Source organism: Balaenoptera ricei, chromosome 15 (assembly GCF_028023285.1).
Source record: "Balaenoptera ricei isolate mBalRic1 chromosome 15, mBalRic1.hap2, whole genome shotgun sequence".
NCBI classification, from domain to species: domain Eukaryota; kingdom Metazoa; phylum Chordata; class Mammalia; order Artiodactyla; family Balaenopteridae; genus Balaenoptera; species Balaenoptera ricei.
This window is the reverse complement of record NC_082653.1, coordinates 68,620,831-68,645,483: the sequence shown is the minus strand read 5'-3', so window position 1 is coordinate 68,645,483 and position 24,653 is coordinate 68,620,831. Positions and strand designations below refer to the sequence as shown.

General features: G+C 43.3%; 2 protein-coding genes across 4 annotated transcripts in view; both read left to right on the top strand.

Annotated features, from left to right (window-relative positions):
* GGA2 (golgi associated, gamma adaptin ear containing, ARF binding protein 2) overlaps window positions 1–3,021 on the top strand; it is a 31,380-nt gene extending 28,359 nt beyond the window's left edge. For both annotated transcript variants that reach the window (XM_059897665.1, XM_059897664.1), the window contains one exon: window positions 11–3,021. In XM_059897665.1, coding sequence (XP_059753648.1) covers window positions 11–121 — 111 coding nt within the window. In that variant the 3' untranslated portion in view covers window positions 122–3,021. The remainder of the gene's footprint in view (window positions 1–10) is intronic.
* An 8,425-nt stretch (window positions 3,022–11,446) lies between these two features.
* COG7 (component of oligomeric golgi complex 7) overlaps window positions 11,447–24,653 on the top strand; it is a 78,706-nt gene continuing 65,499 nt past the window's right edge. For both annotated transcript variants that reach the window (XM_059896133.1, XM_059896132.1), the window contains exons 1-4: window positions 11,447–11,817; window positions 17,965–18,113; window positions 18,421–18,537; window positions 19,728–19,896. In XM_059896133.1, the coding sequence (XP_059752116.1) occupies window positions 11,649–11,817; window positions 17,965–18,113; window positions 18,421–18,537; window positions 19,728–19,896 (604 nt within the window). In that variant the 5' untranslated portion in view covers window positions 11,447–11,648. The remainder of the gene's footprint in view (window positions 11,818–17,964; window positions 18,114–18,420; window positions 18,538–19,727; window positions 19,897–24,653) is intronic.

The window sequence follows — 24,653 nt, the reverse complement described above, 5'->3', positions numbered from 1 at the left end:
CTTTGCTCAGGAGCCCATCCGGTTACGGTATAAGCTGACATTCAACCAGGGTGGACAGCCTTTCAGCGAAGTAGGAGAAGTGAAAGACTTTCCAGACCTGGCAGTCTTGGGTGCAGCCTAACTCCTCACTGGACAGACCCTGCCATTCAAGCTTAGGCCAGTGTTACTTTTGCTGTCTAGATAGGACTAATCACGGTGATTTAGTGCAGAGTGCCAAGAGTTCTATCCTGACATCAGGCTCTGGATGCCAACCTCTGACTTATTCTGCAGATATTGTGTGTGTGTGTGTGGCCCGGGGGCTGAGGGGCAGGGATGTGGGTGGTGTGGGAAATGCTAAAGCATTTCTGATAACCATCTGCTACGATCATGTCTGGTTTTGCATGTTGGTGGACACTGATGTCCCTGCCTCGAGTTGGAGGTTTTATAAGCCAAAGTTGTTGTTGTTGTTTTCCATGTATTATTATCTTTTCATTCATCCACTCTGTGCCTTGTCAGCCTTTGAAAGACTTGGTTGCTCCCAGGCTGCTGTTCTCAGGGACCTTAAAAGGAACCTGGTTGGTCTTGGGGCAGAGTGTCTTCTGGGACACTCTCTTCCAAGAAAGACCTTGTCTCCATTTCCATTAGCGAATGCTGCTTGCATGTGTTCAGGAAGATCTTCTAAATGGAATGCTTGTTGCACTGTGTTCTAGGCGAGGGGCTGCCACTAGACCAGAGGACCGCGCTTGGTGGGCCAATCATGTCCTTCACCACTGTGCCTTAGAATTGCCCATAGATGGACCCTTCAGGGCAGAGGGGAAAGCAGATCCCAGGCCTTATTCAGGCCTCAGGTTCCATGGGTTGGGCAGCCTGTCTGGACCCTTCCTCAGGACCCTCATCTCCATCCTCATCCTCTTTCACCACAAGCACTTACCCAGAGCTCTTTGATTGTGACGCCATGCCAGTCATTGTAAATCATAACTAACAGGTTCGCCCTGGCCTGTTGACTTCACAATCCAGGATGAAGAACTGTGATGCAAATGAGATATGAAGTGAGTTTAGCAATGAAAAGTGATGACTAAATATAGAAAGTCATTGAATAAATACCCGTGTAGCGAATATACTTTGTGGAGTTTTGAGTAAGTAGGAGATGCAAAGCCTGTTGCATTTAGAGATAATAGGCTTGAAGGGATCATTCATCTGTTGAAGTAAGGAAGACTTCCTGAGGGATGTGGAACCTTAAGAACTGCTTCAGTGAAGAGAAGCCCTGAGGATCTGAATGAAGCTGGAAGAGAGGTGGATTCTTGTTACAGTCATGGTGTGCAGGAAAAATTCAGGCTTGCAGTCAGTTAATACTTAGCACCTGCAATGTGCTAGGCATTTGTGCATGTTTTACAAGTCTTGCTTGGCCTGATGGGTGGGTGAAGAGAGCTGAGCCTGGCTGAGATGGCCTGATGAAGGATGCCAGATCCAAGCAGCTCACCTGTCTGGGTAGGAGTCTGCCTCAGAAACTGCAAGGCTCTGTTTGGGGCTCTTTATCACAAAATCTGGTACTTTACAGTCTGATGTTTTACCTTCTACATATAGTTGGAAATCTGCCAGCACTATTGTGGGGATGGGAGCTGTAAAAAATCAAGGTATGTTACTTTTAAAGCAAACGTGAAAACTCATAAAACAGATAAATGATGGGGTGACTTCTTCATTTGGCATAACTCATAAGGTTCATTTTAATCTAAAATTTTGTGTTCACATATTCTATATAGCTTTTATAGGCTCTAGCTATTTCATAAAGTCTCCTAGAGGTGCCCATCATAAAGACGATGCCTACCTAGAACTTCCATCAAAAATGGGTGAATGAGACCTACACATGAAAAAACCTTTATCACATAGTTAAAAGGTAGACTCACTGCGTGTGAACATTCTTCTGTCTTCTGGGAGACAGACTCCCAGTGGTGCTCTGCTTAGATAGAGTTGGACAGGGTAAGGGGGTAGGGAGGTGGGTGTCCTGAAAGTGGCCCTGGTTTATGTTATCAGTGCCTTCTAATTATGAAGTTCAGCGACCACTTAAGAAGAACCAACCCGTATCTTTTATTCACTCAGCAAGTTGTTGTTGACTAGCTTCTGTGAGCCGAGCACTGTCGTAGGCACTGCAGATACAGCAGTGATAGAAGGTCCCTGCCCTCGTGGGTCTTCTGATGGGGAGAGACAAATCCATAATGTGTCTGGTGGAGATTTGGCACTGACGATCCAGTATTTTCCCCTATCCTGAACTCTTCCTTCCGGGATCCTGCTCATCCCTATTTCTTGAACTACCTCTGACTGTTCTTTTTCCTCTGTCCCTTAAATGTGTTTCCACACGGTTTAGTCCTTAGGACTTTTCTAAGCATTCTGGGCAGTTAACTACTAGATGAGTGGTAGACCTCTATCTCAGGCTTCCACCTCCTTGCTGACATCAGGTCCATATTTTAAGCCGTCTAATGGATATCTATCTGGAGGTTCCACTGTTGCCTCCAAGTACTTGGAATGGAACACAGCCGCTTCTCTCATTCTCTCTCTGTTCTTCTATTTGAAAGCACCTATCCAAGCCTTCATAGCTCCTTGATTCTTGTTTCATCTCCGTCCCCCTCAGTACTTTTGTCTCGTCTAGTCTATTTCTAAATAGTATCACATCTTGCCCTCCCCACTGCATTCACATTGTCACTGCCCTGGTTTGGCTTTTTTTTTTGGACGGTGCCGTAGCCTGCCTCTCAGTTCTCCTCTGAGCCATTATACTTGCCAGCATCAGAATTCTGTAACATACCTGGGCACTTGACCCCTGCTGAAAAACTGTGAATGGCTTCTTAATGCCCTAAAAGCCTATGCAGCCAAATTCAAGTTGTTTACTCTGGCGTTCAGTGCCCTTCTGTAACTTTGTATGCTCCTTACCCTTCTGGCATCATCTGTCAAGAATAGAGCACACTTTGCCAGAGCCACAAGAAAGTCCCTTCATGTTTCGGTAATGCCATGTTTTCTCGTATCTCTTTGAATACACCTGTAGTTAACTCCTTTTGTCTCTTCAGTGATTTAAGATTGGGCTAAAATGCTGCTCTATCTGTGAGCCACTCGCTATGGATATAGTAAACGTTGAAAAAAGGATAAATAATGACCAAAAACATGAATATTACCCATTAAAAATAAAATAGTGTAAATTGAGAGATCAGACATGAAAGGTTAAAAGCAAAGGTGATATTTTCATACAAATAGTGTTTAGTACAGTGTTCATAAATCACAAATTCTTTGAATACATCTAATATAGAAGATGCTTACCCAGGCCCAAAATATAAAATTCTACAAACTAGTGTGTTTGTTTTAAACTAAGAAGAAAACAATAGAGTGCTAGCCATAGTTTGTTTCATATTTTTTTAAGCAGTAACAGCCTGACCTCTTTCATCTGGAAAGAGACAGAGTCAATCAGATAAGCAGGAAGTATCCTCAGAGAAGATAAGGCCAAGGTCCAGAGATCTCATCACACATTTAATGTAAGCTGAAATGGAAAAACTCCAGGCCTTTTGTTCCCTTGCCCAATGCATTCCCAACTATACCATGTTCATTCTGAGAAAGCTTGCATCTAAAAATGTGTAAACAATCTGCTCCTTTGACTTTTATTCTTGAACACTTACTTTATCCCACAGCTAGAGGTAATACTATGATTTAAAAAGCTGAAAAACATATTGCAGTGTTACAGGCTCCAGATACATAGGCTTTTTTTTTTATATATATAAAGAATTTTATTTATTTATGGCTGTGTTGGGTCTTTGTTTCTGTGCGAGGGCTTTCTCTAATTGCGGCAAGTGGGGGCCACTCTTCATCGCGGTGCATGGGCCTCTCACTACCGTGGCCTCTCTTGTTGCAGAGCACAGGCTCCAGACGCGCAGGCTCAGTAATTGTGGCTCACGGGCCTAGTTGCTCCGCGGCATGTGGGATCTTCCCAGACCAGGGCTCGAACCCGTGTCCCCTGCATTAGCAGGCGGATTCTCAACCACCGCGCCACCAGGGAAGCCCCGATACATAGGCTTTTAAAGTTTGAGGTCTTCTGAAGCCCCAACAGTTTGAAGTAATTAAATCAACCCTTACTTGTAATTCCATTCTTTAGCTTCACGTACTACCTCTAGCCATGTGACCTGAGGCAAGTAATTTGTCCTCTTCCGCTTCCTTCCCTGTAAAGTGCATAATAGGATTGTTTTGAGAAGTGAGTTAATAAATGTGAAGTGACTCCAGTACTTCATAGGACTAAGCTAAGACTCATATTTCATGTACTGTTTGCTTGTCCACCTGGCTTCTTATACATGAATAGACTTGACTTACCCATAACTTTTTTGGCCGTGCCGTGAGGCTTGTGGGATCTTAGTTCCCCGACCAGGGATCGAACCGAACCCTCGCCCCCTGCAGTGGAAGCGTGGAGTCTTAACCACTGGACCGTCAGGGAAGTCCCTACGACTATTTGAAGTTTACCTCATGAAATAAATGCAAGCAAATATTTTAAGTTTTGGCAAGGTTCAAATTAATACTGAGATGCAGTTAATGTCAAGGATAGAAAGGTAACAAAACATTGGAAACCTTACGCCTAAGTCTAGTCAAAAGCAGAAATCCGTAACAATATACTTAGAAACTAATCAACACTTCCTATAAAACATTCAGTTAAATTTTGTAAACAAGACTATGTAATTCTAAAATTCATAACCCTGTCACCAAAATCTGAAGCAGATACTTTTTAGTCTATTCTTGTTTTTGAATGCATAGGTAAAATATTAACTTTAAAGCTAGTGGCAGGACTTCCCTGGCGGTCCGGTGGTTAAGACTCCGCGCTTCCACTGCAGGGGGCACGGGTTTGATCCCTGGTCAGGGAACTAAGATCCTGCAAGCCACGTGGCGTGGCTAAAATAAATAAAGTAAAGCTAGTGGCATATTGAAAGAATACACTGTGTAAAGCCTTTGGGAATGCAGTCAGCCACATTGATAGATCAAATGGACAATTTGATCATCTCAATAGATGTAGAAAAGGCATTTTCTCTCATTCATTGTTTATTCCTAATAGGATCAAACAGCCAGCATCATGTTTAATAAGGAAATGACAACAGTGGCTTAAACACAAAGGTTTATTTTCTCATTGAAAAGAAAGCCAGAAATAGTCCCAAACCGTTTGTGGTGTCGACTGAAAAAAAAATGCGCAACTTAAAAGTTGAGAATTTTATTTGGCAGACTTACTGAGAATTGTAGCCAGCGATACAGCCACTCATAGCTCTGAGGGACTGTTCCAAAAACGTAAGGAAAGAGCCAGGATATATAGGAGTTTTTGCTGGGGAAAAAAAACCCAACACTCTCCCCCACATGTCTAAACATCAAAAAATTACTTTTAATCACAAAAACAGACATCTCAAGTTAATGATTTTAGTGCTTTTCTATGTATGGGAAAGATGCAAGAGCCTGGACTCTGAAATCATTCCTTTGGTGCGCGTCTTAACTATCTAGGGCCAGTATCTTGTTTTTTTCCATTCTGATTCCCCTCAGAGTACACCACAGGGGCAGCTGCCGTGGTTGATGGCTTTATGGCTGCAACATCCTTTGTTTACGGAAGTGGCAAGCGACATTCTTAGTCCACAGTGGTATAAGCATCACAAAGTTATTAGGGACCTAGAGCTCCAGCCAGCCCTAAGTCAGCACCCAAGGACGTGCTCCTCAACATTATGTTACGAGCTTTAACTGCTGACTGTTCTAGGCAACAGGAAGGGAGTGGGGGAGCCAGGAATAGAGGAAAACTGCTGACGTTCTTAAGGTTTCCTGGAAATTTTATGTGATATTTGCATTCACATCTTATTGGCTATTTAGTAGCATGGCCACTTGGAGGTGCAGAGAAGGCTAAGAAATTGTCATATTTGCATACAGTGCCACACACTTGGCTAATGAAGAAGGGGAGATTGGATATTGTAACAATTTATCTGTTTACCGGAAGACACTATGGCAATCTTTTCTACTGTTTAAAACCAAACAACTCAGGTATTTGTATGTATGTATGACTGTTTATATTTGGGTCATAGAATTACAGATTTGTTTTCTTTAAAATTTATCTGAATTTTCTAAACTGAAAAAACATTATTTTTAATTCTCAATGTTAGTTTTTCAAAACTAAAACAACAAAAGGTGGAAATTCTTCCCACCAACTGATTACCCTTCTGGGAGACTAGTAATCACCAACTGATTACTAGTTCCTCATCTGTCCTTGGAGATATTCTAGGCATTTTTAAACAAATGAACTGTTCCACACTTTGCTTTTTTTTAATGTAACAATATAGATGACTTGGCGATAATGCCATTATCAGTATGAACTGTGTAATAAAAAGGAACAGCCCCTGCTTTCCTCTCTTCTGACAGAAGACGGTATCAATCACTCATATGCTGAAAGTGCTTTGTATTAAAACTGGCACATGAAGTTGCTGATAGTTTCCATGTATCTCCAGCCTCTCACTTCCACTGGCTCCATTCCTGTGGGCCCAAGCCTGCTTGAATGTTCCCTGCAATCCTCCCCCTTTCTCCTGCCTTGTTTCTGGTAGCCCTGCATGGTAGAGTGAAACAAGCATGGGTTTTGGGGTCAGGTTAAGTTTCTAGTTTTCTTGCCACCTTGGGCAAGTCACTTAGCAGCTCGGCCTTGGTTTTTATATTCTTAAATGGTAAAAATGGTAAAAATCTACTTAATAGGTTTTGGTGAGGATTTAATGAGGTCACCAAAATACCAGACATGATAGGTACTCTTTAAATGTAGGTGCTATTATTTCTCCTCAAATTGCCTCATCTGAGATTTCTCTTTTTTAATTTACTACCTTAACTTGTGGTGACTTCCATTTCGTCACTATGTTCATTTCAAAACCTCTCCTGCTCTCATGGAAACCAGTGAAATTTTGCTAAGGATACTAATAACCTAATATTTGCAGAGACATCAAAAAGGGTTGCATTTGATAAAATCTGACCATCCTCTCTATATTTGTTAAGATTAGGGTCAACTGCAGGAAATGGAAAAAACTCAAGGTAACAGTGGCTTAAAAGATATTTAGATCTCTGTATTAGCTTCCTGGCATTCCTGAGCAAAACTGGGTGACTTAACAGAAATTTATCATCTGGCAGTTCTGGAGGCTAGAAGTCTGAAATCAGGGCCATGCTCACTCTGAAACCTGCAGGAGAATCCTGGTAATCTGCGACAGTCTTTAGCATTCCTTGGCTTTTAGCTGCATCACTCCAGTCTCCGCCTTCATTGTCATGTGGCGTTCTTCCTGTGCGTGTCTCCCATGACCATCTTGTAAGGATACTGATCATATTGGATAAGGGCTCACGCTACTTCCGTAAGATCTCATTTTAACTAGTTTCATCTGCAATGATGCTATTGCCAAATAAGGTCACATTCTGAGGGACTAGGGTTAGGATTTGTATCTTTTCTGGGGGGTCAGCAGGGCGGAGACACAATTCAACCCATAACACTCTCAAGAACCCCAAAGGCAGTGAAACTAGGACTGGTGTGCAGTCCATGGTCAGGCACCTAGATGCCGTCAGTCTGTTGCCCTGCTGTGAGTGACTTAATTCCTAGAAACACTTCATGGTTCAAGATGACAGTTATAATTCTAGCCATCACGTTCACATTCCAGCCAGCAGGAAAGAAGGAGAGTAGTGTACACGTCATTCTTTTAAGAACACCTCCTTGAAGTCCCACATGAAAGTTCTGCTCACATCCCAGTGGCCAGTACTTAGTCACATGGACACACTTAACTTTTTGTTTTTTGGTTTTTTTTACAGCTAATTTTTAATTTATCCATTTACTTATTTAATTTTAATTTTATATTGGAGTATATTTGGTTTACAATGTTGTGTTAGTTTCAGGTGTATAGCAAAGTGATTCAGTTATACATATATCCATTCTTTTTCAGATTCTTTTTCCATATTGGTTATTACATAATACTGAGTAGAGTTCCCTGTGCTATATAGTCGGTCCTTGTTGATTATCTATTTTTTATACAGTAGTGTGTATGTGTTATTTTTTTTTGACACACTTAACTTTAAAGAATGCTGGGAGATGTCTTTGTCTTGAGAGGCTATGGACCCCGCTGGGGAGAACAGAACAGAATCAGGAGATATCTAGCAGTGTCCACCACACACTCCTGATGCTTTCTCGTCCCATGGCTTTCTGATACTTTTCTGATTCTTCCCCCAGTTCTTCCTCCCACCCTAAACTTCCAAATATAGGCATGCTGCTAAAGGCTTTATCGTTAACCTTCATTGCTACTCTAGTAAGTCTCCCTGAAGTACAAATCTGACCCTACTACTTCTCTAATCACAACCTTTTGATCATTTCATTGGATTAAGTAAAACCAATTTCCCTAGCATTCAAGGTTCTCCATAGTATAGCCTCATCCAATCTTGGCCTCATCTGAATCTCAGTTTCCCTTTTTGGAAAATAGATATAATACCCGCCTTGATTCCAAAGGCTGTGAGGATTAAAATGGAAGTGTAAGGGAAAGCAAGTTTAATCTGTAAAGGTCTGTAAACATGTAAGGAATCTAGTGCTCTGTTCCTTCACATGGATGGATGGGTCCTATGCTGTAGCCAATCTGGACTCTTCCCTGACCTATGAATCTGTCTAGTAGAAATGGAGAGGCTTCCACACATCTTAGCTCTGAGGAGGAAGACACAGTCTCTTCTGGTAAACCTGGTTTATGCCAATGATCCAGACATGCAGCTGCAACCTGATTCTGATCACTGGGCATTTTCCTCATATCCTGTTATTTTTCAGCTGTTTCTTTCTGTTGAGTGCTCTGCTTATGGGACAGACTCACCTGCCAGACAACAATATTATATACCTTTGGCAGGGGCTATTAAGGTTTGTACCATGTTCTGATGTGCTGGCACACCTCCCTATACATGGGGTAGCAAGGAAATGTATTAACCAAATTTAAGAACCCAGAGGCAGTGAGTCTAGGGCTGGTATGACAGTCCCAGATCTTTCAGTGTCCTCTCTTTCCACTTCCAACAGCCATTCCTACCAACCTGTCCATAAGAGAGTTCCTCATGGGCAGGCGTGGTAAGAAGCAAAACTGTCCCACATGAAGCCAGTCTGGGTGACCTGGACAAGCATTACGCCCATTTAGGGAAGGGTGACTCAGTTTTGGCATGTCTCAAAAAGTGTGGGCTCAGAGGCAGAACTTTTGGCTATGGCCCAGTAAGGAAATTTGCAAGTCCTCTCTCCAAAAAGGCTAGCTATAAAGCTAGAAAAATTTGACAAAAATAACCATTTCAGTGCTACAGAAATCATGTAAAGGTAGATGGCAATCTGAGAAGTGTTTATGCTTGAAAAGCCACTGAAGTTTGGGTAAACAACATTTGCAGTTTCTGTCATTCTTCCCTGGGGCTGCATCCAGACTCTCCCTTGCACCAACTCTGTAGGATTGATATCTTCTTTGAAATGATGTTAGCAGAAGTGACAGTTGCTGTGGTGGGCAAGTGGGGAGGGCCAGCAGTTCTACTAGTTTGATGTTGTGGTCATCATTAGAAAAAGCATGTACCTTGATGAAGATGTGCCCATGTACATCAGGGACCAGAGACAGCCCAAGCTAACCACAATCCCAGCTGACACTGAGGCTGCATTCACATGCTGAGGAAACACAAAGGGGCACAGTGGAAAGGAAAAGCTGGGACCAACTTGAAAGTGACCTGATATTTTGAATGTGCTCCCTTACCCACACACAGATCCACTGACAGGACAGAAGCCCTACTAGCTCAAAAAATTTGGTACAACTGTAGTCTGATCATTAACTGCCTTTAAGCTATGTAGACACAGGAAGTCAGATTTTAAAATAGAATAAAAACAAAAATAGAGACATCAGAAGCTACACACCATAGGGGAGAAATTTCATGAATTTATCTCGGGCAAACTACTAAACAAGCAAACAATAACAGGAACAATCTTTGGGGAGTCCAGAATCTAGAGTTGCTACAATATATTATCTAAAATACCTAGTTGTCAATAAAAAAGTATGAGATGTGCAAAGAAACAGGAAGGAAAGATCCATACTGAGGGAAAAAGCGGTAAATAGAAACTGAGTCTTCAGACAATGGATTTAACAATCAGCATTCAAAGTAGCTAATATAAATATGTTCAAAGAACCAAAGTAAACCATGTTTAAGGAATTATAGGAATCTATGACAAATAGTGATTCTCAATAGCAAGGCAGTATAAAAAAGATGGAAATTCTGGAATTGAAAAGTACATAAATTGAAATGAATTCACTAGAGCCTCTCAACAAAAGATTTGGGATGGCAGAAGAAGTCAGTGAACCTGAAGATAGGTCAGTAGAAATTATCCAATCTGAAAAACAGAAAAAAAACTAGAGCTGCAGAGATCCGTGAGACACCATGAGGTGTCACACACATAATGGGAGTCCCAAAAGGACAAGTGAGAGAAAGGGACAGGAAAGTTATTTGAAGAAATAATATCCAAAACCTTCCCAAACTTGCTGAAAAACATTAATCTGCACATCCGTAAAACTCAACAACCTTCAAGTAGGATAAACACAAAGAAACCCATACATAGACACATTAGAGCCAAACTTAAAAACCAAAGCCGAAGATAAAATCTTGAAAGCTGTAAGAGAGAAATGACTCATTGCATACAATAGGTTCATAATAGATTAACAGCTGACTTCTTATTGGAAATAATAAGAGTTCAGAAGGCAGTGGGATGACGTATTCAATGATCTGAATATGAAAAGAATTCTATTTCCAGCAGAACTGTTCTTCAAAAATGAAGGCATGGGCTTCCCTGGTGGCGCAGTGGTTAAGAAGCCGCTTGCCAATGCAGGGGACACGGGTTCGAGCCCTGGTCCGGGAAGCCCGTGCACCCCCAACTACAGAGCCTGTGCTCTAGAGCCCGTGAGCCACAACTATTGAAGCCCGCGCGCCTAGAGCCCATGCTCTGCAACAGGAGAAGCCACCGTGATGAGACGCCCAGGCACCAAAACGAAGAGTAGCTCGGGCAACTAGAGAAAGCCCGCGCAGCAGCAATGAAGACCCGAAGCAGCCAAAAATAAAATAAAATAAATGAATTTATTAAAAAAAAAAAAAAAAAAGACCTCAGGCTCCAGTAGCAGGCTTGGCTGAGTTCAGCTCCCACAGCGCTACCTTCTAGCTACGTGACATTGAACCACTTGCTTAACTGCCTCAGTTCTTCCTCTTTAAGTTGGGGGAGAATAACAGCACTCATAGGACTGTGAGGACTGAGTGCGCTCGTACAAGTAAGAGCTTTAGCGTAAGCACATATTTAAGTGCCCCAAAGTCACTTAAGTTAGCAGAGTAGAAGAGGCGCCCACACCCTCCGGCCGCCAGCCCGCCGCGCTTCCCGGAAGGCAGGCAGTCGCTATAGTAACGAGTACCTACTTCCGGAAGAAGTACGGCGCGCGGCGAGGGTCAATCCCAGCCGTACACATCAGCGAGCTGACGGAGGGGCTGTGGAGAGGCTAGTTGGCGGCGCCGTCAGTCCCGGCCCGCCGCCTCCCAGACCCGCGCGGGTGCTCTCGCAGGGCCGCCCGCTTCTGCAGCCTCGCGGACGCCCGGAGCCAGCGCTTCAGGCCTGGACGCTGGGGTGCGGCGGTGCAGCCATGGACTTCTCCAAGTTCCTTGCCGAAGACTTCGACGTGAAGGAGTGGATCAACGCGGCCTTCAGGGCTGGCCCCAAGGAGGTGGCGGCCGGGAAGGCGGACAGCCACGCGGCCACCCTGGTGATGAAGCTGCAGCTGTTCATCCAGGAGGTGAACCACGCCGTGGAGGGTGAGTGGCCGGGCAGAGCTCCCAGACGGGCCCGGGGCCCCCGGGGTTGCACGTAGTGGGCAGTAAAGGTCGGCGCCTCCCATGGAGAGCGAGCGAGCGAGCCCTGCTTCGGTTCTCCCGCAGTCCTTACGGGGATATGCAGGAGAAGGTCTCAGCCCGCTACTCGTCTCTCTGCAACACTTGCGGACTTGGGATCTTGGTTTTCCACCTCTGGCGGTGCTGTCAAGTTTCCTTTTAAAACTTAAAAGAGTGAATTTTAAGAATATTAAATAATAGTCAACTGATCCTTACATTTGGCAAAAAAGCATATAGAGGGTGTATAGGAATGACAAATCTGGGAAACATTGTTTTAATGGATTTAAAAAAATTATTTTATTGAAGTATAGTTGATTTACAATGTTGTGTTAATTTCTACTGTACAGCAAAGTGATTCAGTTTATATATCTATATCTATATCTATATATATATACACATTCTTTTTCATATTCTTTTCGATTATGGTTCATCACAGTATCTTGAATATAGTTCCCTGTGCTATACAGTAGGACCTTGCTGTTTATCCATCCTGTATGTAATAGTTTGCATCTGCTAATCCCAAACTCTCAATCCAACCCTCCCCCACCGCCCCTGTTTTAGTGGATCTTTATGTCAGTGGGAAGATGGGCTGTCCTGACGGGAGACTTTTAAGTACCGAATTCACTAACCAGAATAGTGAATTATAAAAAATAACACACCAGAACCATTTCGTTAACTCCTCGACCTGGTTTTCATTCACTGTACGTTTATTCAGTGCATACTGCAACCAGTCTCTCTGCTCGGCTCTGTGGGAAAGAGGCTCAGACTGCCCACATTGGGAGCTTATGGTCCTGTAAATAGAACTTTGTTTTATAGATGTGTCCACTGTTTAAGAAAAGGTGGAGGTGGGGGGACGCTTTATTTCACTGCAGATTCTTTATTGTACTTTGCATTTTTAGTAATTATTGAGCATCTACTATGCACCTGCCAAGAAATGAGTGCTGGGGATGAAAAGTTTACCTTTCTAGAGCTTGCTGCCCTGTGGGGAACATACATGAACTGTTTAATTACAATGAAGGGTGGCTTTACTGAGAGTAGAACCAGAAGCTGAGAGCTGGATGAAGGAAGCAATGATCTCTTGTCTGGGAGAATCATAAAGGGCTTTTCCCTGTTTTAGGCCTTGAAGGAAGACCTCACAGGGCAAAGATGGGGAGGACATGAATAATAATATAATAGCAAATGTCTGAATTCTTGGTATACATCAGGCACTGTTTTAACTACTTTATATGTATTAACTAAGTGGTTCTCAACAGGGGTGGTGGGACTTCTCTGGTCCGCCTGTCAATGCAAGGGACACGGGTTCAATCCCTGGTCCGGGAAGATCCCACATGCCGCAGAGCAACTAAGCCCGTGCGCCACAACTACTGAGCCTGCGCTCTGGAGCCCGTGAGCCACAATTACTGAGCCCGTGCGCCTAGAGCCCGTGCTCCGCAACAAGAGAAGCCACCACAATGAGAAGCCCGTGCACCGCAACGAAGAGTAGCCCCCGCTCGCCAAAACTAGAGAAAACCCGCGCGCAGCAACAAAGACCCAAAGCAGCCAAAAAAAAAAACAACAAAAAATCCGCCTTCCAGTGCACAGGACACAGGCTCGATCCCTGGTCGGGGAACTAAGATCCCACATGCTGCGGGGCAACTAAGCCCGCACACTGCAACTACTGAGCTCACGCGCCTCAATGAGAGAGCCTGTGTGCTGCAAACTACAGAGCCCACGCGCTCAGGAGCCCATGCGCCACTACTAGAGAGAGAAAACCCAAATGCCACAACTAGAGGGAAGCCTGCACCGCAACAAAATATCCCACACGCCTCAACGAAGAAGACCCCAGTGCCGCAACTAAGACCTGATGCAGCCAAAAAATTTTTTTAAGTAAATAAATAAATAATCCCTGCATGGTCTGGCTCCTGCCAACCTCTCCAACCTAAGAATAGATCTTGTTCAACATTGTATCTCCAGACCCTGGAAAACAGTTTGTGCCCAATAAATATCCACTGACTGAATGAATGAACAAATCAGTCCTCCTGTTAGAGTTCCTCAACAACTCCTGTTTGAGCCTCTGCAATAACTTCTCTTCACTGCAGACTTGGAACCTTGTTTCATCTTCCATAAAAATAAAGCTTTAAACCTCCGAAGGCTTCTCACTGCCCATGGGATGAGATCCAAACCTTCAGGATGGGCAAAAACACCTTTCACAATTTGATCCTAATCTACTTTTCTACCTTATCTCTAGCAGAAGTTCCCCCCATGAAAGTGCAATCCTTCAATAATAATAATACTAATGACTAATATTTATTGATGTTATTGATGAAGCTCTGTTTGAACTTCCCGCCTTTCTCTGGACTGGTTAGGCCTTTTTATACCCACGTGCCTCTACATGTTCCCTCTCCCTTTAATACCAGAGAGGTAGTAAAGTATAATGGAAAAGAGCCTGGGATCTGGAACCAGTTGCCTGGATTCAAATCCAGGCTCCCCATTCATTAGCAACATGATGCTGGGCAAGTTACTGCCCTCAGCCGCAGTTTCTACAACTATAAAGTGGGAATAATAACTATGCCTACCTCTAAGGATTACTGTCATTTTTAAATTAGATAATCATGCCAAGGGGAGGGGGCACTATTAACAGTTTGGCCAGGACACTTCTTCATTGCCCAGGACTCTCCCAAGCACTGTAGGACATTAAGCATTGTTGGGTCATTTCCACTAAATGTCCTACCATAGCAACAACTAAAAAATTCCTACCAACTTCCAAATATTGGGGGTGGGGTGCAGGGGTGGCATTACCACCCGTTTTCTTTTTTTTTAAAATTTTATAAATTTATTTATTTATTTTTGGCTGCGTTGGGTCCTTGTTGCTGTGCGCGGGCTTTCTCTAGTTGTGGCGAGCAGGGGCTACTCTTCGTTGCAGTGCGTGGGCTTCTCATTGCGGTGGCTTCTCTTGTTGCAGAGCACGGGCTCTAGGCACACAGGCTTCAGTAGTTGTGGCACACGGGCTCAGTAGTTGTGGCTTGCGGGCTCTAGAGCGTAGGCTCAGTAGCTGTGGCGCATGGGCTTAGTTGCTCCGCGGCATGTGGGATCTTCCCGGACCAGGGCTCGAACCCGTGTCCCCTGCATTGGCAGGCGCGTTCTTTTTTTTTAAAGATTGAAAATCCCTATTTTTTAAAAATATTTATTTATTTATTTTTATGTTTGGCTGTGTTGGGTCTTCGTTTCTGTGCGAGGGCTTTCTCCAGTTGCGGCGAGCGGGGGCCACTCTTCATCGCGGTGCGCGGGCCTCTCACTGTCGCGGCCTCTCCCGTTGCGGAGCACAGGCTCCAGACGTGCAGGCTCAGTAGTTGTGGCTCACGGGCCTAGTTGCTCCGCGGCATGTGGGATCTTCCCGGACCGGGGTACGAACCCATGTCCCCTGCATTGGCAGGTGCGTTCTTAACCACTGTGCCACCAGGGAAGTCCCTCTTTGGTTTGTTTTTGTTTTGTTTTTTTTTTGGCCGCAGTGCACAGCATGCAGGATCTTAGTTCCCCGACCAGGGATCAAACCCGCGCCCCCTGCAGTGGAAGCACAGATTCTTAACCACTGCTCCACCAGGGAAGTCCCCATGCAGGGATTTTAACGTCACATTAAAGAGTTTGGATTTGGTTTAAAATTAGTGTAATGGGAAGGTACTGGAGGATTTTTAAGCAGGGGAATGAGATGTTTTGATTTATGTCCCCATTCAGGAGACTATGGCTGTAGTCCAGAAGAGAGGTAACAGTGGCTTCCTCTGAGATTATAGCATTAGAGATGGTGAGAGATGGGTAGATATAAGGTATTTTTTAGGAGGAAAAAAGGGGAGAACTTGCTGATGGATTGGAATGAGGGATGAGAGGGGAAGAAAATCAAGAATGATGGCAGATTCTTGAACTGAGCAACTGGATGGAGGTGCCAAGTGTACAGCAATGTTGAGAGAATTTGTAGTAAACATTCATAACCCACTACCTAGATTCTACAATGAGCAGTGTGCTATTCTCGCTTTATCACAGTTCTATCCATCCCTCTCTCCATCCATTCGTCCATCTTATTTTTGATTTCGAAACAAATCAGTATTTCAGAGTAAGTTACAGACATCAGTACACTTCACCCCTAGACATGTCAGTTGAAACCCTAAACATTATAGAGTTCAATACTTGTTTACGGCTCTTTTTTTTACTAGATAAAATTTACATAAGGTGAAATGGAGGGACCTTATCTGATAAGTTTGGGTTTTGACAGATGTATACGGCTAGTGTAACTCAACCCCCCATCAAGATGTAGAATGTTACCATCACCTCTGGAGAAGCCCCATTCCGCTTTCACAGGGAGATTTGGCCCTTACCCTCCCAGAGGCAACCACTGGAGGTGAGAGTTTGTTTGTTTGTTTGTTTTGATTTTTTTTTTTTTTGCCACACTGCAAGGCTCGTGGTGTCTTAGTTCCCCAACTGGGGATCGAACCCAAGCCCTCTACAGTGGAAGCGCGGAGTTCTAACCACTGGACCGCCAGGGAATTCCCAGGAGGTGATAGTTTTAAAATGGATACTAGAAAGAATTAAACTTGTGTGTGGCTGTGCTGTGGAGAGGGAAAAAGAGGTTCACAGGGAACCAGCCAGACATGAAGAGTGACTCTGAGGTTCAGCAGGCAGGGGGCCAGGCTGGGACCATGACAGCGCTGTAAAAATCAGCGCTGTAGAAATCACTGTTCCCTGGTGGCACAGTGGTTAAGAATCCGCCTGCCAATGCAGGGGACACGGGTTCGAGCCCTGGTCCGGGAAGATCCCGCATGCTGCGGAGCAACTAAGCCCGTGCGCCACAACTGCTGAAACCCGTGCGCCTAGAGCCCGTGCTCCACAACAAGAGAAGCCACCGCGATCAGAAGCCCGCGCACCGCAACGAAGAGTCGTCCCAGCTCACCGCAACTAGAGAAAGCCCGTGCGCAGCAATGAAGACCCAATGCAGCCAAAAATAAAGTAAAATTAAAAAAAAAAAAATCAGTGAAGTCTCTGTGCCTCGAAGAAATCTTTGTTCTGCCTTTGTTTTCTTAAAACTTTACTTAAGGTCAGTGCTGGAGACAGATGGTTATTTTATGGCAGAGCCGGATGAACAGGTTCCTGAAGCGCGTCTTCAAGATGTTAAGGTTCCGTTCAATGCACCGGTGGAGCAGAAGGCTCTGGCCTTCTTTGGTTGATTCCCCAGCGAATTGCTGTTTAACGGGCTAAAGGGTTATGCTGTTAACCCTCCTGTTTCCAGATAGCACATCAGGGTCTGCAAGGATTTTCAGATTTTATTCTACACTTGGGATGCCTGTTAAAAAAATACAGGTTCCTTGATCTTACTTGATCTTCTACCAGGATTCCTAAGTAAGAATCTCTGGCAGGTGGCCTGGGGACCTGCATTTTAACTGCATTCCAGCTGATGCTGGTGGTCTGTGGACTACATTTTGAAAAGACTGTGGAAAGCAGACATTGGGTCCAGACACACGTTGGTTTCAGTTCTGAAATCTTGGGCAAGTTACTTAACCTCTTCTGAGACTTCGTTTCCTTATCTGTAAGAGGTGGCTGCTAATGACTGCCGTGGACATTAGGTGATATAATGTGTATAAAGCACCTGGTGCAGAGCTGGCATTTACCACTGTCACGTTCCTCCATTCTTCCTCGAAAAGGAAATTGCTTGGGAGTTCCCTGGTGGTCCAGAGGTTAGGACTCGGTGCTTTCACTGCCAGGGTCCAGGTTCAATCCCTGGTTGGGGACCTAAGATCCCACAAGCCATGTGGTGTGACCAAAAAAAAAAAAAAAACCAAGGAGTTGTAGTAAGAAGACAGCTGATGTTGGGTCGGGTTGACAGTTTATTCACAGGGCCCTCACCATCATTCTGGGGAGGACAGGGTCCCGGCAGAGGCCAGCTCTGCACCTCTCCCCACGCCCCCCCCCCCAACTTTCCTCAGGCTCAGAAAACTGCATGGTTGGTAGTGCCTTAGGGAAGATTCGCTTCCTGCTGTCTGATTTATTCATATTGTTCACTGGTGAGTGGTCCGATGTTCACCTTTGGTTCTTGGGTTCTTGCTGCAGAAACAAGTCACCAGGCCCTTCAGAACATGCCCAAAGTGCTCCGTGATGTCGAAGCCCTTAAACAGGAGGCATCTTTTCTGAAAGAACAAATGATTCTTGTCAAGGAGGACATTAAAAAATTTGAACAGGACACATCTCAGTCGATGCAGGTATTTTGGCTCCTGTCCTAAGTGTTGACTCTTGTTTTTGGAAGATGTTCACTTTCCTTGTGGGAGGTCAACCTTAACTCAAAATTCTGCCAAGCACTCAGACTACTCATTTGTTCGGTTCTTTCAGCTTATTCATCTCTCTTTAGCACCGCTGAACAATTTAGCCGTGTAATCGGTGCTGTACGGGGTACAGAGGCTCCCTAAAGGCAGGAGCATGCCACGATACTTATGTTTCGAGTCGCTGATGGAAGGCAGAGGAAATGGAACTGCCACTTCTTTAGTGTTCAACCCCTCATTTCTCTTCTAGGTATTGGTAGAAATCGACCAGGTGAAGTCCCGAATGCAGCTTGCCGCAGAATCTCTTCAAGAAGCCGACAAATGGAGCACACTGAGTGCTGATATCGAGGAGACATTTAAGACTCAAGTAGGTTTCTTGTTTAGGGGATGTTGTGACATCTCTTTAAGCAGGAACTTGAGGTTTGGAGAAACAAATGAGCTAGCTATGCCACTCACAATCAGAAGGGCTAGTAAATAGCCGGGTGTGGGAATGTTCAGGCATAGGTTGGGGGCGATCTGAGACTGCTCTGAGTTTTTCCACCTACTTTAGTTTGTATCATCTACTTGACTGAAGCCTTTTAGTCACAAAAGTGAGTTCAGGAAAAGCTTAAAAAGGCAGAGAAAATGGAGTATATGGGAGTGTGGAACTTGGGCAGGGGTGCCCTACACACCGTGGGACCTTAGCAAGTTACTCTACCCTCCTTGGATAGCAAAGTGTGGAAAATAGTGATATTTTTGATACCTGGTTATAAGGATGGAGTAAGATGATATCTTATGAAAAACTTTTTTTTTCAATTGTAAAGCAAAATGAATTATTTATCATCTCTTTTGCTGTTTAAAAAAAAAAACTTTAAAAAGTTTTTTAAAAGTTCTAAAAGCACATGGGAAAAATTGAGTAAACAGGAATAAACAGTGAAAAATAAGTCTTTCTCATAGTTCTGACCCTCCCAATCCCCTAATTTCCCTTCTATAATACAAACCATGTTGTCAGCTTTGTGCCTGTTCTTCCAGATAAACACACACACATATATGTTCCTTGCCCTGTTTTTCCCCCACAAATGGTAGCGCATTGTGAATACTGCTTCGCACATTTTTTTTCAGTCAACAATCTATTATTCTGTCAGTTATTGTTACCTTTTTTTTTTTTTCAATTTTATTTATTATTTTTGGCTGCGTTGGGTCTTCATTGCTGTGCCTGGGCTTTCTCTAGTTGTGGCGAGCTGGGGCTACTCTTCGTTGCGGTGTGTGGGCTTCTCATTGTGGTGGCTTCTCTTGTTGCGGAGCACGGGCTCTAGGCACGTGGGCTTCAGTAGTCGTGGCGCTCGGGCTCAGTAGTTGTGGCTTGCAGGCTCTAGAGCGCAGGCTCAGTAGTTGTGGCGCACAGGCTTAGTTGCTCTGCGGCTTGTGGGATCTTCCCGGACCAGGGTTTATACCCGTGTCCCCTGCATTGGCAGGCAGATTCTTAACCACTGAGCCACCAGGGAAGCCCTGTCCATTCTTAATTGAAGTAGCAGGGGTGTTTTAACATAAATATCCTCTATTCTGGTCTTTTTATAGGACATAGCTGTGATTTCTGCCAAGCTCACAGGTATGCAGAATAGCCTAATGATGCTTGTTGATACACCAGACTACTCAGAAAAATGTGTGCACTTGGAGGCGTTGAAGAACAGGCTGGAGGCCTTGGCCAGCCCCCAGATTGTAGCAGCATTCACATCTCAGTCTATAGGTGAGTGCTGGCCATTTATCATCTCTCTGTACACCTCTTCACGAAGGTAAGGCTTTCCGAATCTTCAATCTTTAGAATGTCTTAATGTCGATTAAATTATGTAGATTGGAAGTCAATCTGTAGCTTTATGGTGGTTGTCTTTTCTTCAACATTTTATATGAACTTTTTCAAAATACAGAAAAGTTGAAATAACCATCAGTGAACACACCATCTAGATCCTAGCGTTAGCATTTGCCACATTTGCTTTATCACATATCTACCCACCTATTCACCTCTCTATCCATCCACCTTATTTTTTTTAATGCATTTCAAAGTAAGTTGCAGACATCAGTATACTTCACTCCTAAGCACTTTAGCATTCATATCAATAACTAGAGTTCAGTGTTGGTTTATGATTCTTTCTTTTTTTCAGGTAAAGTTCACATTTAGAAAAATGTACAAATCTTAAGTGCACCATTTGATGAGTTTTGACACTGATCAAGACCATTATGATGCTATGTTATTTTCCAGTGATTTTTTTCAACAAATAAGTTTATCTAACTCCCTTTCCATTTCATCCACAAAACTATTGGTTAAACAAGAAGCAGCAGGAGTAAAGCTGTTTTCTTACCTTCACAGTTACTTACATTGGCAGAATGTAGCCTGTACCCACTGCCCTGCTTCCTGCACTCTTGCTCGTATATCACGCAAGCCCCTCTACTCTGGGGTTAATGTTCTCCTGAACCCGTTCTGTTGAAGGTCTCCAACAGCTGTATCATCACCAAACCCCAAGGCCTAATATCACTTTATACTTTTCTGTTTCTTTTCTTTTCTTTTTTTTTAATTTTTATTTTATTTATTTATTTTTGGCTGTGTTGGGTCTTTGTTGCTGCACGCGGGCTTTCTCTAGTGGCGGTGAGTGAGGCCTGCTCTTCGTTGTGGTGCACGGGCTTCTCACTGCAGTGGCTTCTCTTGTTGCGGAGCACGGGCTCTAGGTGCATGAGCTTCAGTAGTTGTGGCACGCGGGCTTCAGTAGTTGTGGCTCGTGGTCTCATAGAGCGCAGGCTCAGTAGTTGTGGCGCACGGGCTTAGTTGCTCCGCGGCACATGGGATCTTCCCAGACCAGGGATCGAACCTATGTCCCCTGAATTGGCAGGCAGATTCTTCTCCACTGCACCACCAGGGAAGCCCTACTTTTCTGTTTCTCATTGTCAACAACAGTTAACAATGTTTTTTACTCCCTCCTGTTCTGAGAATGCTTTCTTCCCTTGGCTTCTGAGATGTAGCATCAATTTTGTTTATATGATGGTACGTTTCCAGTGGTGAAATTAAATCGTAAGAAGTTCTGATATCTTTGTTTTTCTAGTTTGTTTAAAATGTATTTTTTCATTGAGGTAACATTGGTTTATAGCATTACATAAGTGTCATGTGTACAGCATTATATTTCTACTTCTGTGTACGCTACAGCATGCTCACCACCAAAAATTTAGTTTCCGTCCATCACCATACAGTTGATCCCCTTTACCAGTTTCGCCCTCCTGGTGCCCCATCCCCTCTGGTAACCACTACTCTCTTCTCTGTATCTAAGTGTTTATTTTTATTTGGTTTGGGTTTTTCATTTATTTTGTTTGTTTTTTATATTCCACATTTGAGTGAAATCATACGTTATTTGTCTTTGTCCATCTGACTTATTTCACTAAGCATAATACTCTCAAGGTCTATGCTTGTCACAAATGATAAGATTTTATCTTTTTATTTTATGGCTAAGTAGTATTCCACTGTATATATCGCATCTCCTTTATCCAATCACCTGTTGATGGGCACTTAAGTCGGTTACATATCTTGGCTATTGTAAATAATGCAGCAGTGAGAAGTGCTGATATCTTAAGAGTTCTGATTGATGTTTTATTTTGTTTTAGGATGGGTGAGCCTAGGCTTTAATAATTAAGAAAAGTCTATAGCTAGATAATTATATATGAATATGCAGACAAGTGCACATGTAAATTCTTATCATACGTAAAAACGTTATAAAATTTCAGTATGCTGAGTTTGACCATGTAATTTATTATCAAACTAGGACACTTTTTTTTTAAAATATTTATTTAATTTAATTAATTTATTTATTTATGGCTGTGTTGGGTCTTCGTTTCTGTGCGAGGGCTTTCTCTCTAGTTGCGGCAAGTGGGAGCCACTCTTCATCGTGGTGCGCGGGCCTCTCATTATCGCGGCCTCTCCCACTGCGGAGCACAGGCTCCAGACGCGCAGGCTCAGTAATTGTGGCTCACGGGCCTAGTTTCTCCGCGGCATGTGGGATCTTCCCAGATCAGGGCTCGAACCCGTGTCCCCTGCATTGGCAGGCAGATTCTCAACCACTGCGCCACCAGGGAAGCCCAAACTAGGACACTTTTGAGAGGAAAAGGGAGTGCTTTCAATAATGCAGCTGGGGCAACAGGTGTAAACCAAGACTGTCCTGGACCAGCTGGGACATATAGTCACCCCTGTACCCCTACAGTATAGAACCCTTGGAGAATGACCCTCTGGATAGTTGAGTTTTCAGTGTGGGTGAGAGCAGCTTAACCTCCTCATTCTGAGCAGTAACACTGTCTTCCCTCCAAAGATGATTTCTTTCCACTCCAATTCTCTCGATAGTCAAGGCCTGCAAAGGTTTGGCCTCCCTTGCCCTGGTGGTGAAGTCACACCAAAGTGCGGCCCTCTTGGAACTCAGCCCTGGAGAGTTGTGTATGTCTGTTCCCAGGAGCGAGTCATCTCTTTTGTAATCCCTGTGCTGTTCAGTAACTCCAAAGACAGAAACAAGTCTCAGTCAGTACTTGATACTATCCCGTTAGGTAATTTTAAAAAGGTAAATATTGTCAAATTTTATTAAATGGCCTTTTAGCATCTATCAAGATCGAATGTGTTATTTTTATTTCCTCTGACCTACCAATATGGCAATCATATTAATAGCATTCCTAATTTTACATCATTCTTACAATTCAAGAACAAGCCCTACTTGTTCACTGTGTGTGTGTGTGTGTGTGTGTGTGAATATACTACTAGATCTTTTTTTTTTTTTTTTTAAAGTTTGGTTTTTTATTTTTTTTATTTTTTTATTTTTTTATTTTTATTTATTTATATTTATTTTTGGCTGTGTTGGGTCTTCGTTTCTGTGCAAGGGCTTTCTCCAGTTGCGGCAAGCGGGGGCCACTCTTCATCGCGGTGCGCGGGCCTCTGTCGCGGCCTCTCTTGTTGCGGAGCACAAGCTCCAGACGCGCAGGCTCAGTAGCTGTGGCTCACGGGCCCAGTTGCTCCGCGGCATGTGGGATCTTCCCAGACCAGGGCTCGAACCCGTGTCCCCTGCGTCGGCAGGCAGATTCTCAACCACTGCGCCACCAGGGAAGCCCCACTACTAGATCTTTGCTGATATTTTATTTATTTATTTTTTGGCCATGCTGCGAGGCTTTGTGGGATCTTAGTTCCCTGACCAGGGATCGAACCTGAGCCCAAAGAAGTGAAAGCGCAGAGTCATAACCACTGGACCCCCAGGGAATTCCCCTGAAATTTTACTTAAAATTTTTAAATTGAGGTCCTGTAAGTGAATATCTCTGTTAGGTTTTAGTATCATGATTGTGTTGGCTTCACAAAAACAACTGAGACCGTTTCATTCTTTCTTACTATTAGTATTTAAATAGCATTTTTATCAAATATTGCCATGGCCCCATTGAAGGCTTTCTGTCTGCAGTTCAGCTTGGGTATAAGTATGAGGACCTCTGCCTTCTTTTTTGTTTGTATTTGCTTTACTGTGTCTTTGCCTGTTTTGTCTTAACCCTCAAACTTCCTGAGATGTTTTATTTTAGACTTGTCTGTTGGAGATGGCACATAGTTGAATTGTATTTTTTGATCTAATCCTGGTATTTCTTTTTTAATCAGTGACTTTATCCCATTTAGGTTTTTTTTTTAAACAGAAATTTCCAGTCTTACATGTTTCTATTTTTATATTTTCTTCTTTATATTTCTGTTTCTTTTGATCTCTATATTTTGCTGTTTTCTTTGTGTTTTTTTCTCATGGATAACTTGAAAGATATATAACTTGTTTTTAGTTTTACTAGTGATTTATGACTTCAAATAATAAACTAAATTTTTTTCTGAGTTTATCAACCTTGTAAATGAAACAATATATGATTCCCTCAATTAGTGCATTTACACTCCCCTTCCTGTCTCCTACCCTTCACCCTCCCCCTGCCCTATTCTAGAATATTGCATAGTCTAGAATTTTTCTTCATGGTATACCATCAAATTAATAATTTTTTTTATCATGTAGCTTTCTCTCTGAAATGTAAACATTATACAATTTTTGTGTTTTATAATATTTTATTTTTATATAACTGTTTTATAACCAAAAATTGCCATGGTTGTCTATGCTTAATATCATGTTTTTAAATGGATTCAGTCTCATTTCCAGACTTTTCATCCCACATTTTCCCCATTTGTTAATTCTTTTTTCTTTTCTTTTCTTTTTTTTGGCCACGCTGCATGGCCCGCGGGATCCTAGTTCCCTGACCAGGAGTGGAACCCAGGCCCTCGGCAGTCAGAGCGTGGAGTCCTAACCACTGGACCACCAGGGAATTCCCTGTTAATTCTTTATTTTGAGGCTTCTCTTCATTAGCAGGATTCTGTTTTTAAGTAGACTTTTTTTTCCCTTAGGAAGGGCGTGGGGATCATATGTATATCCTTGGTATTTAAGTAAAGAATGTGTTTTTATTGCTTTTCCATGTAGAAAA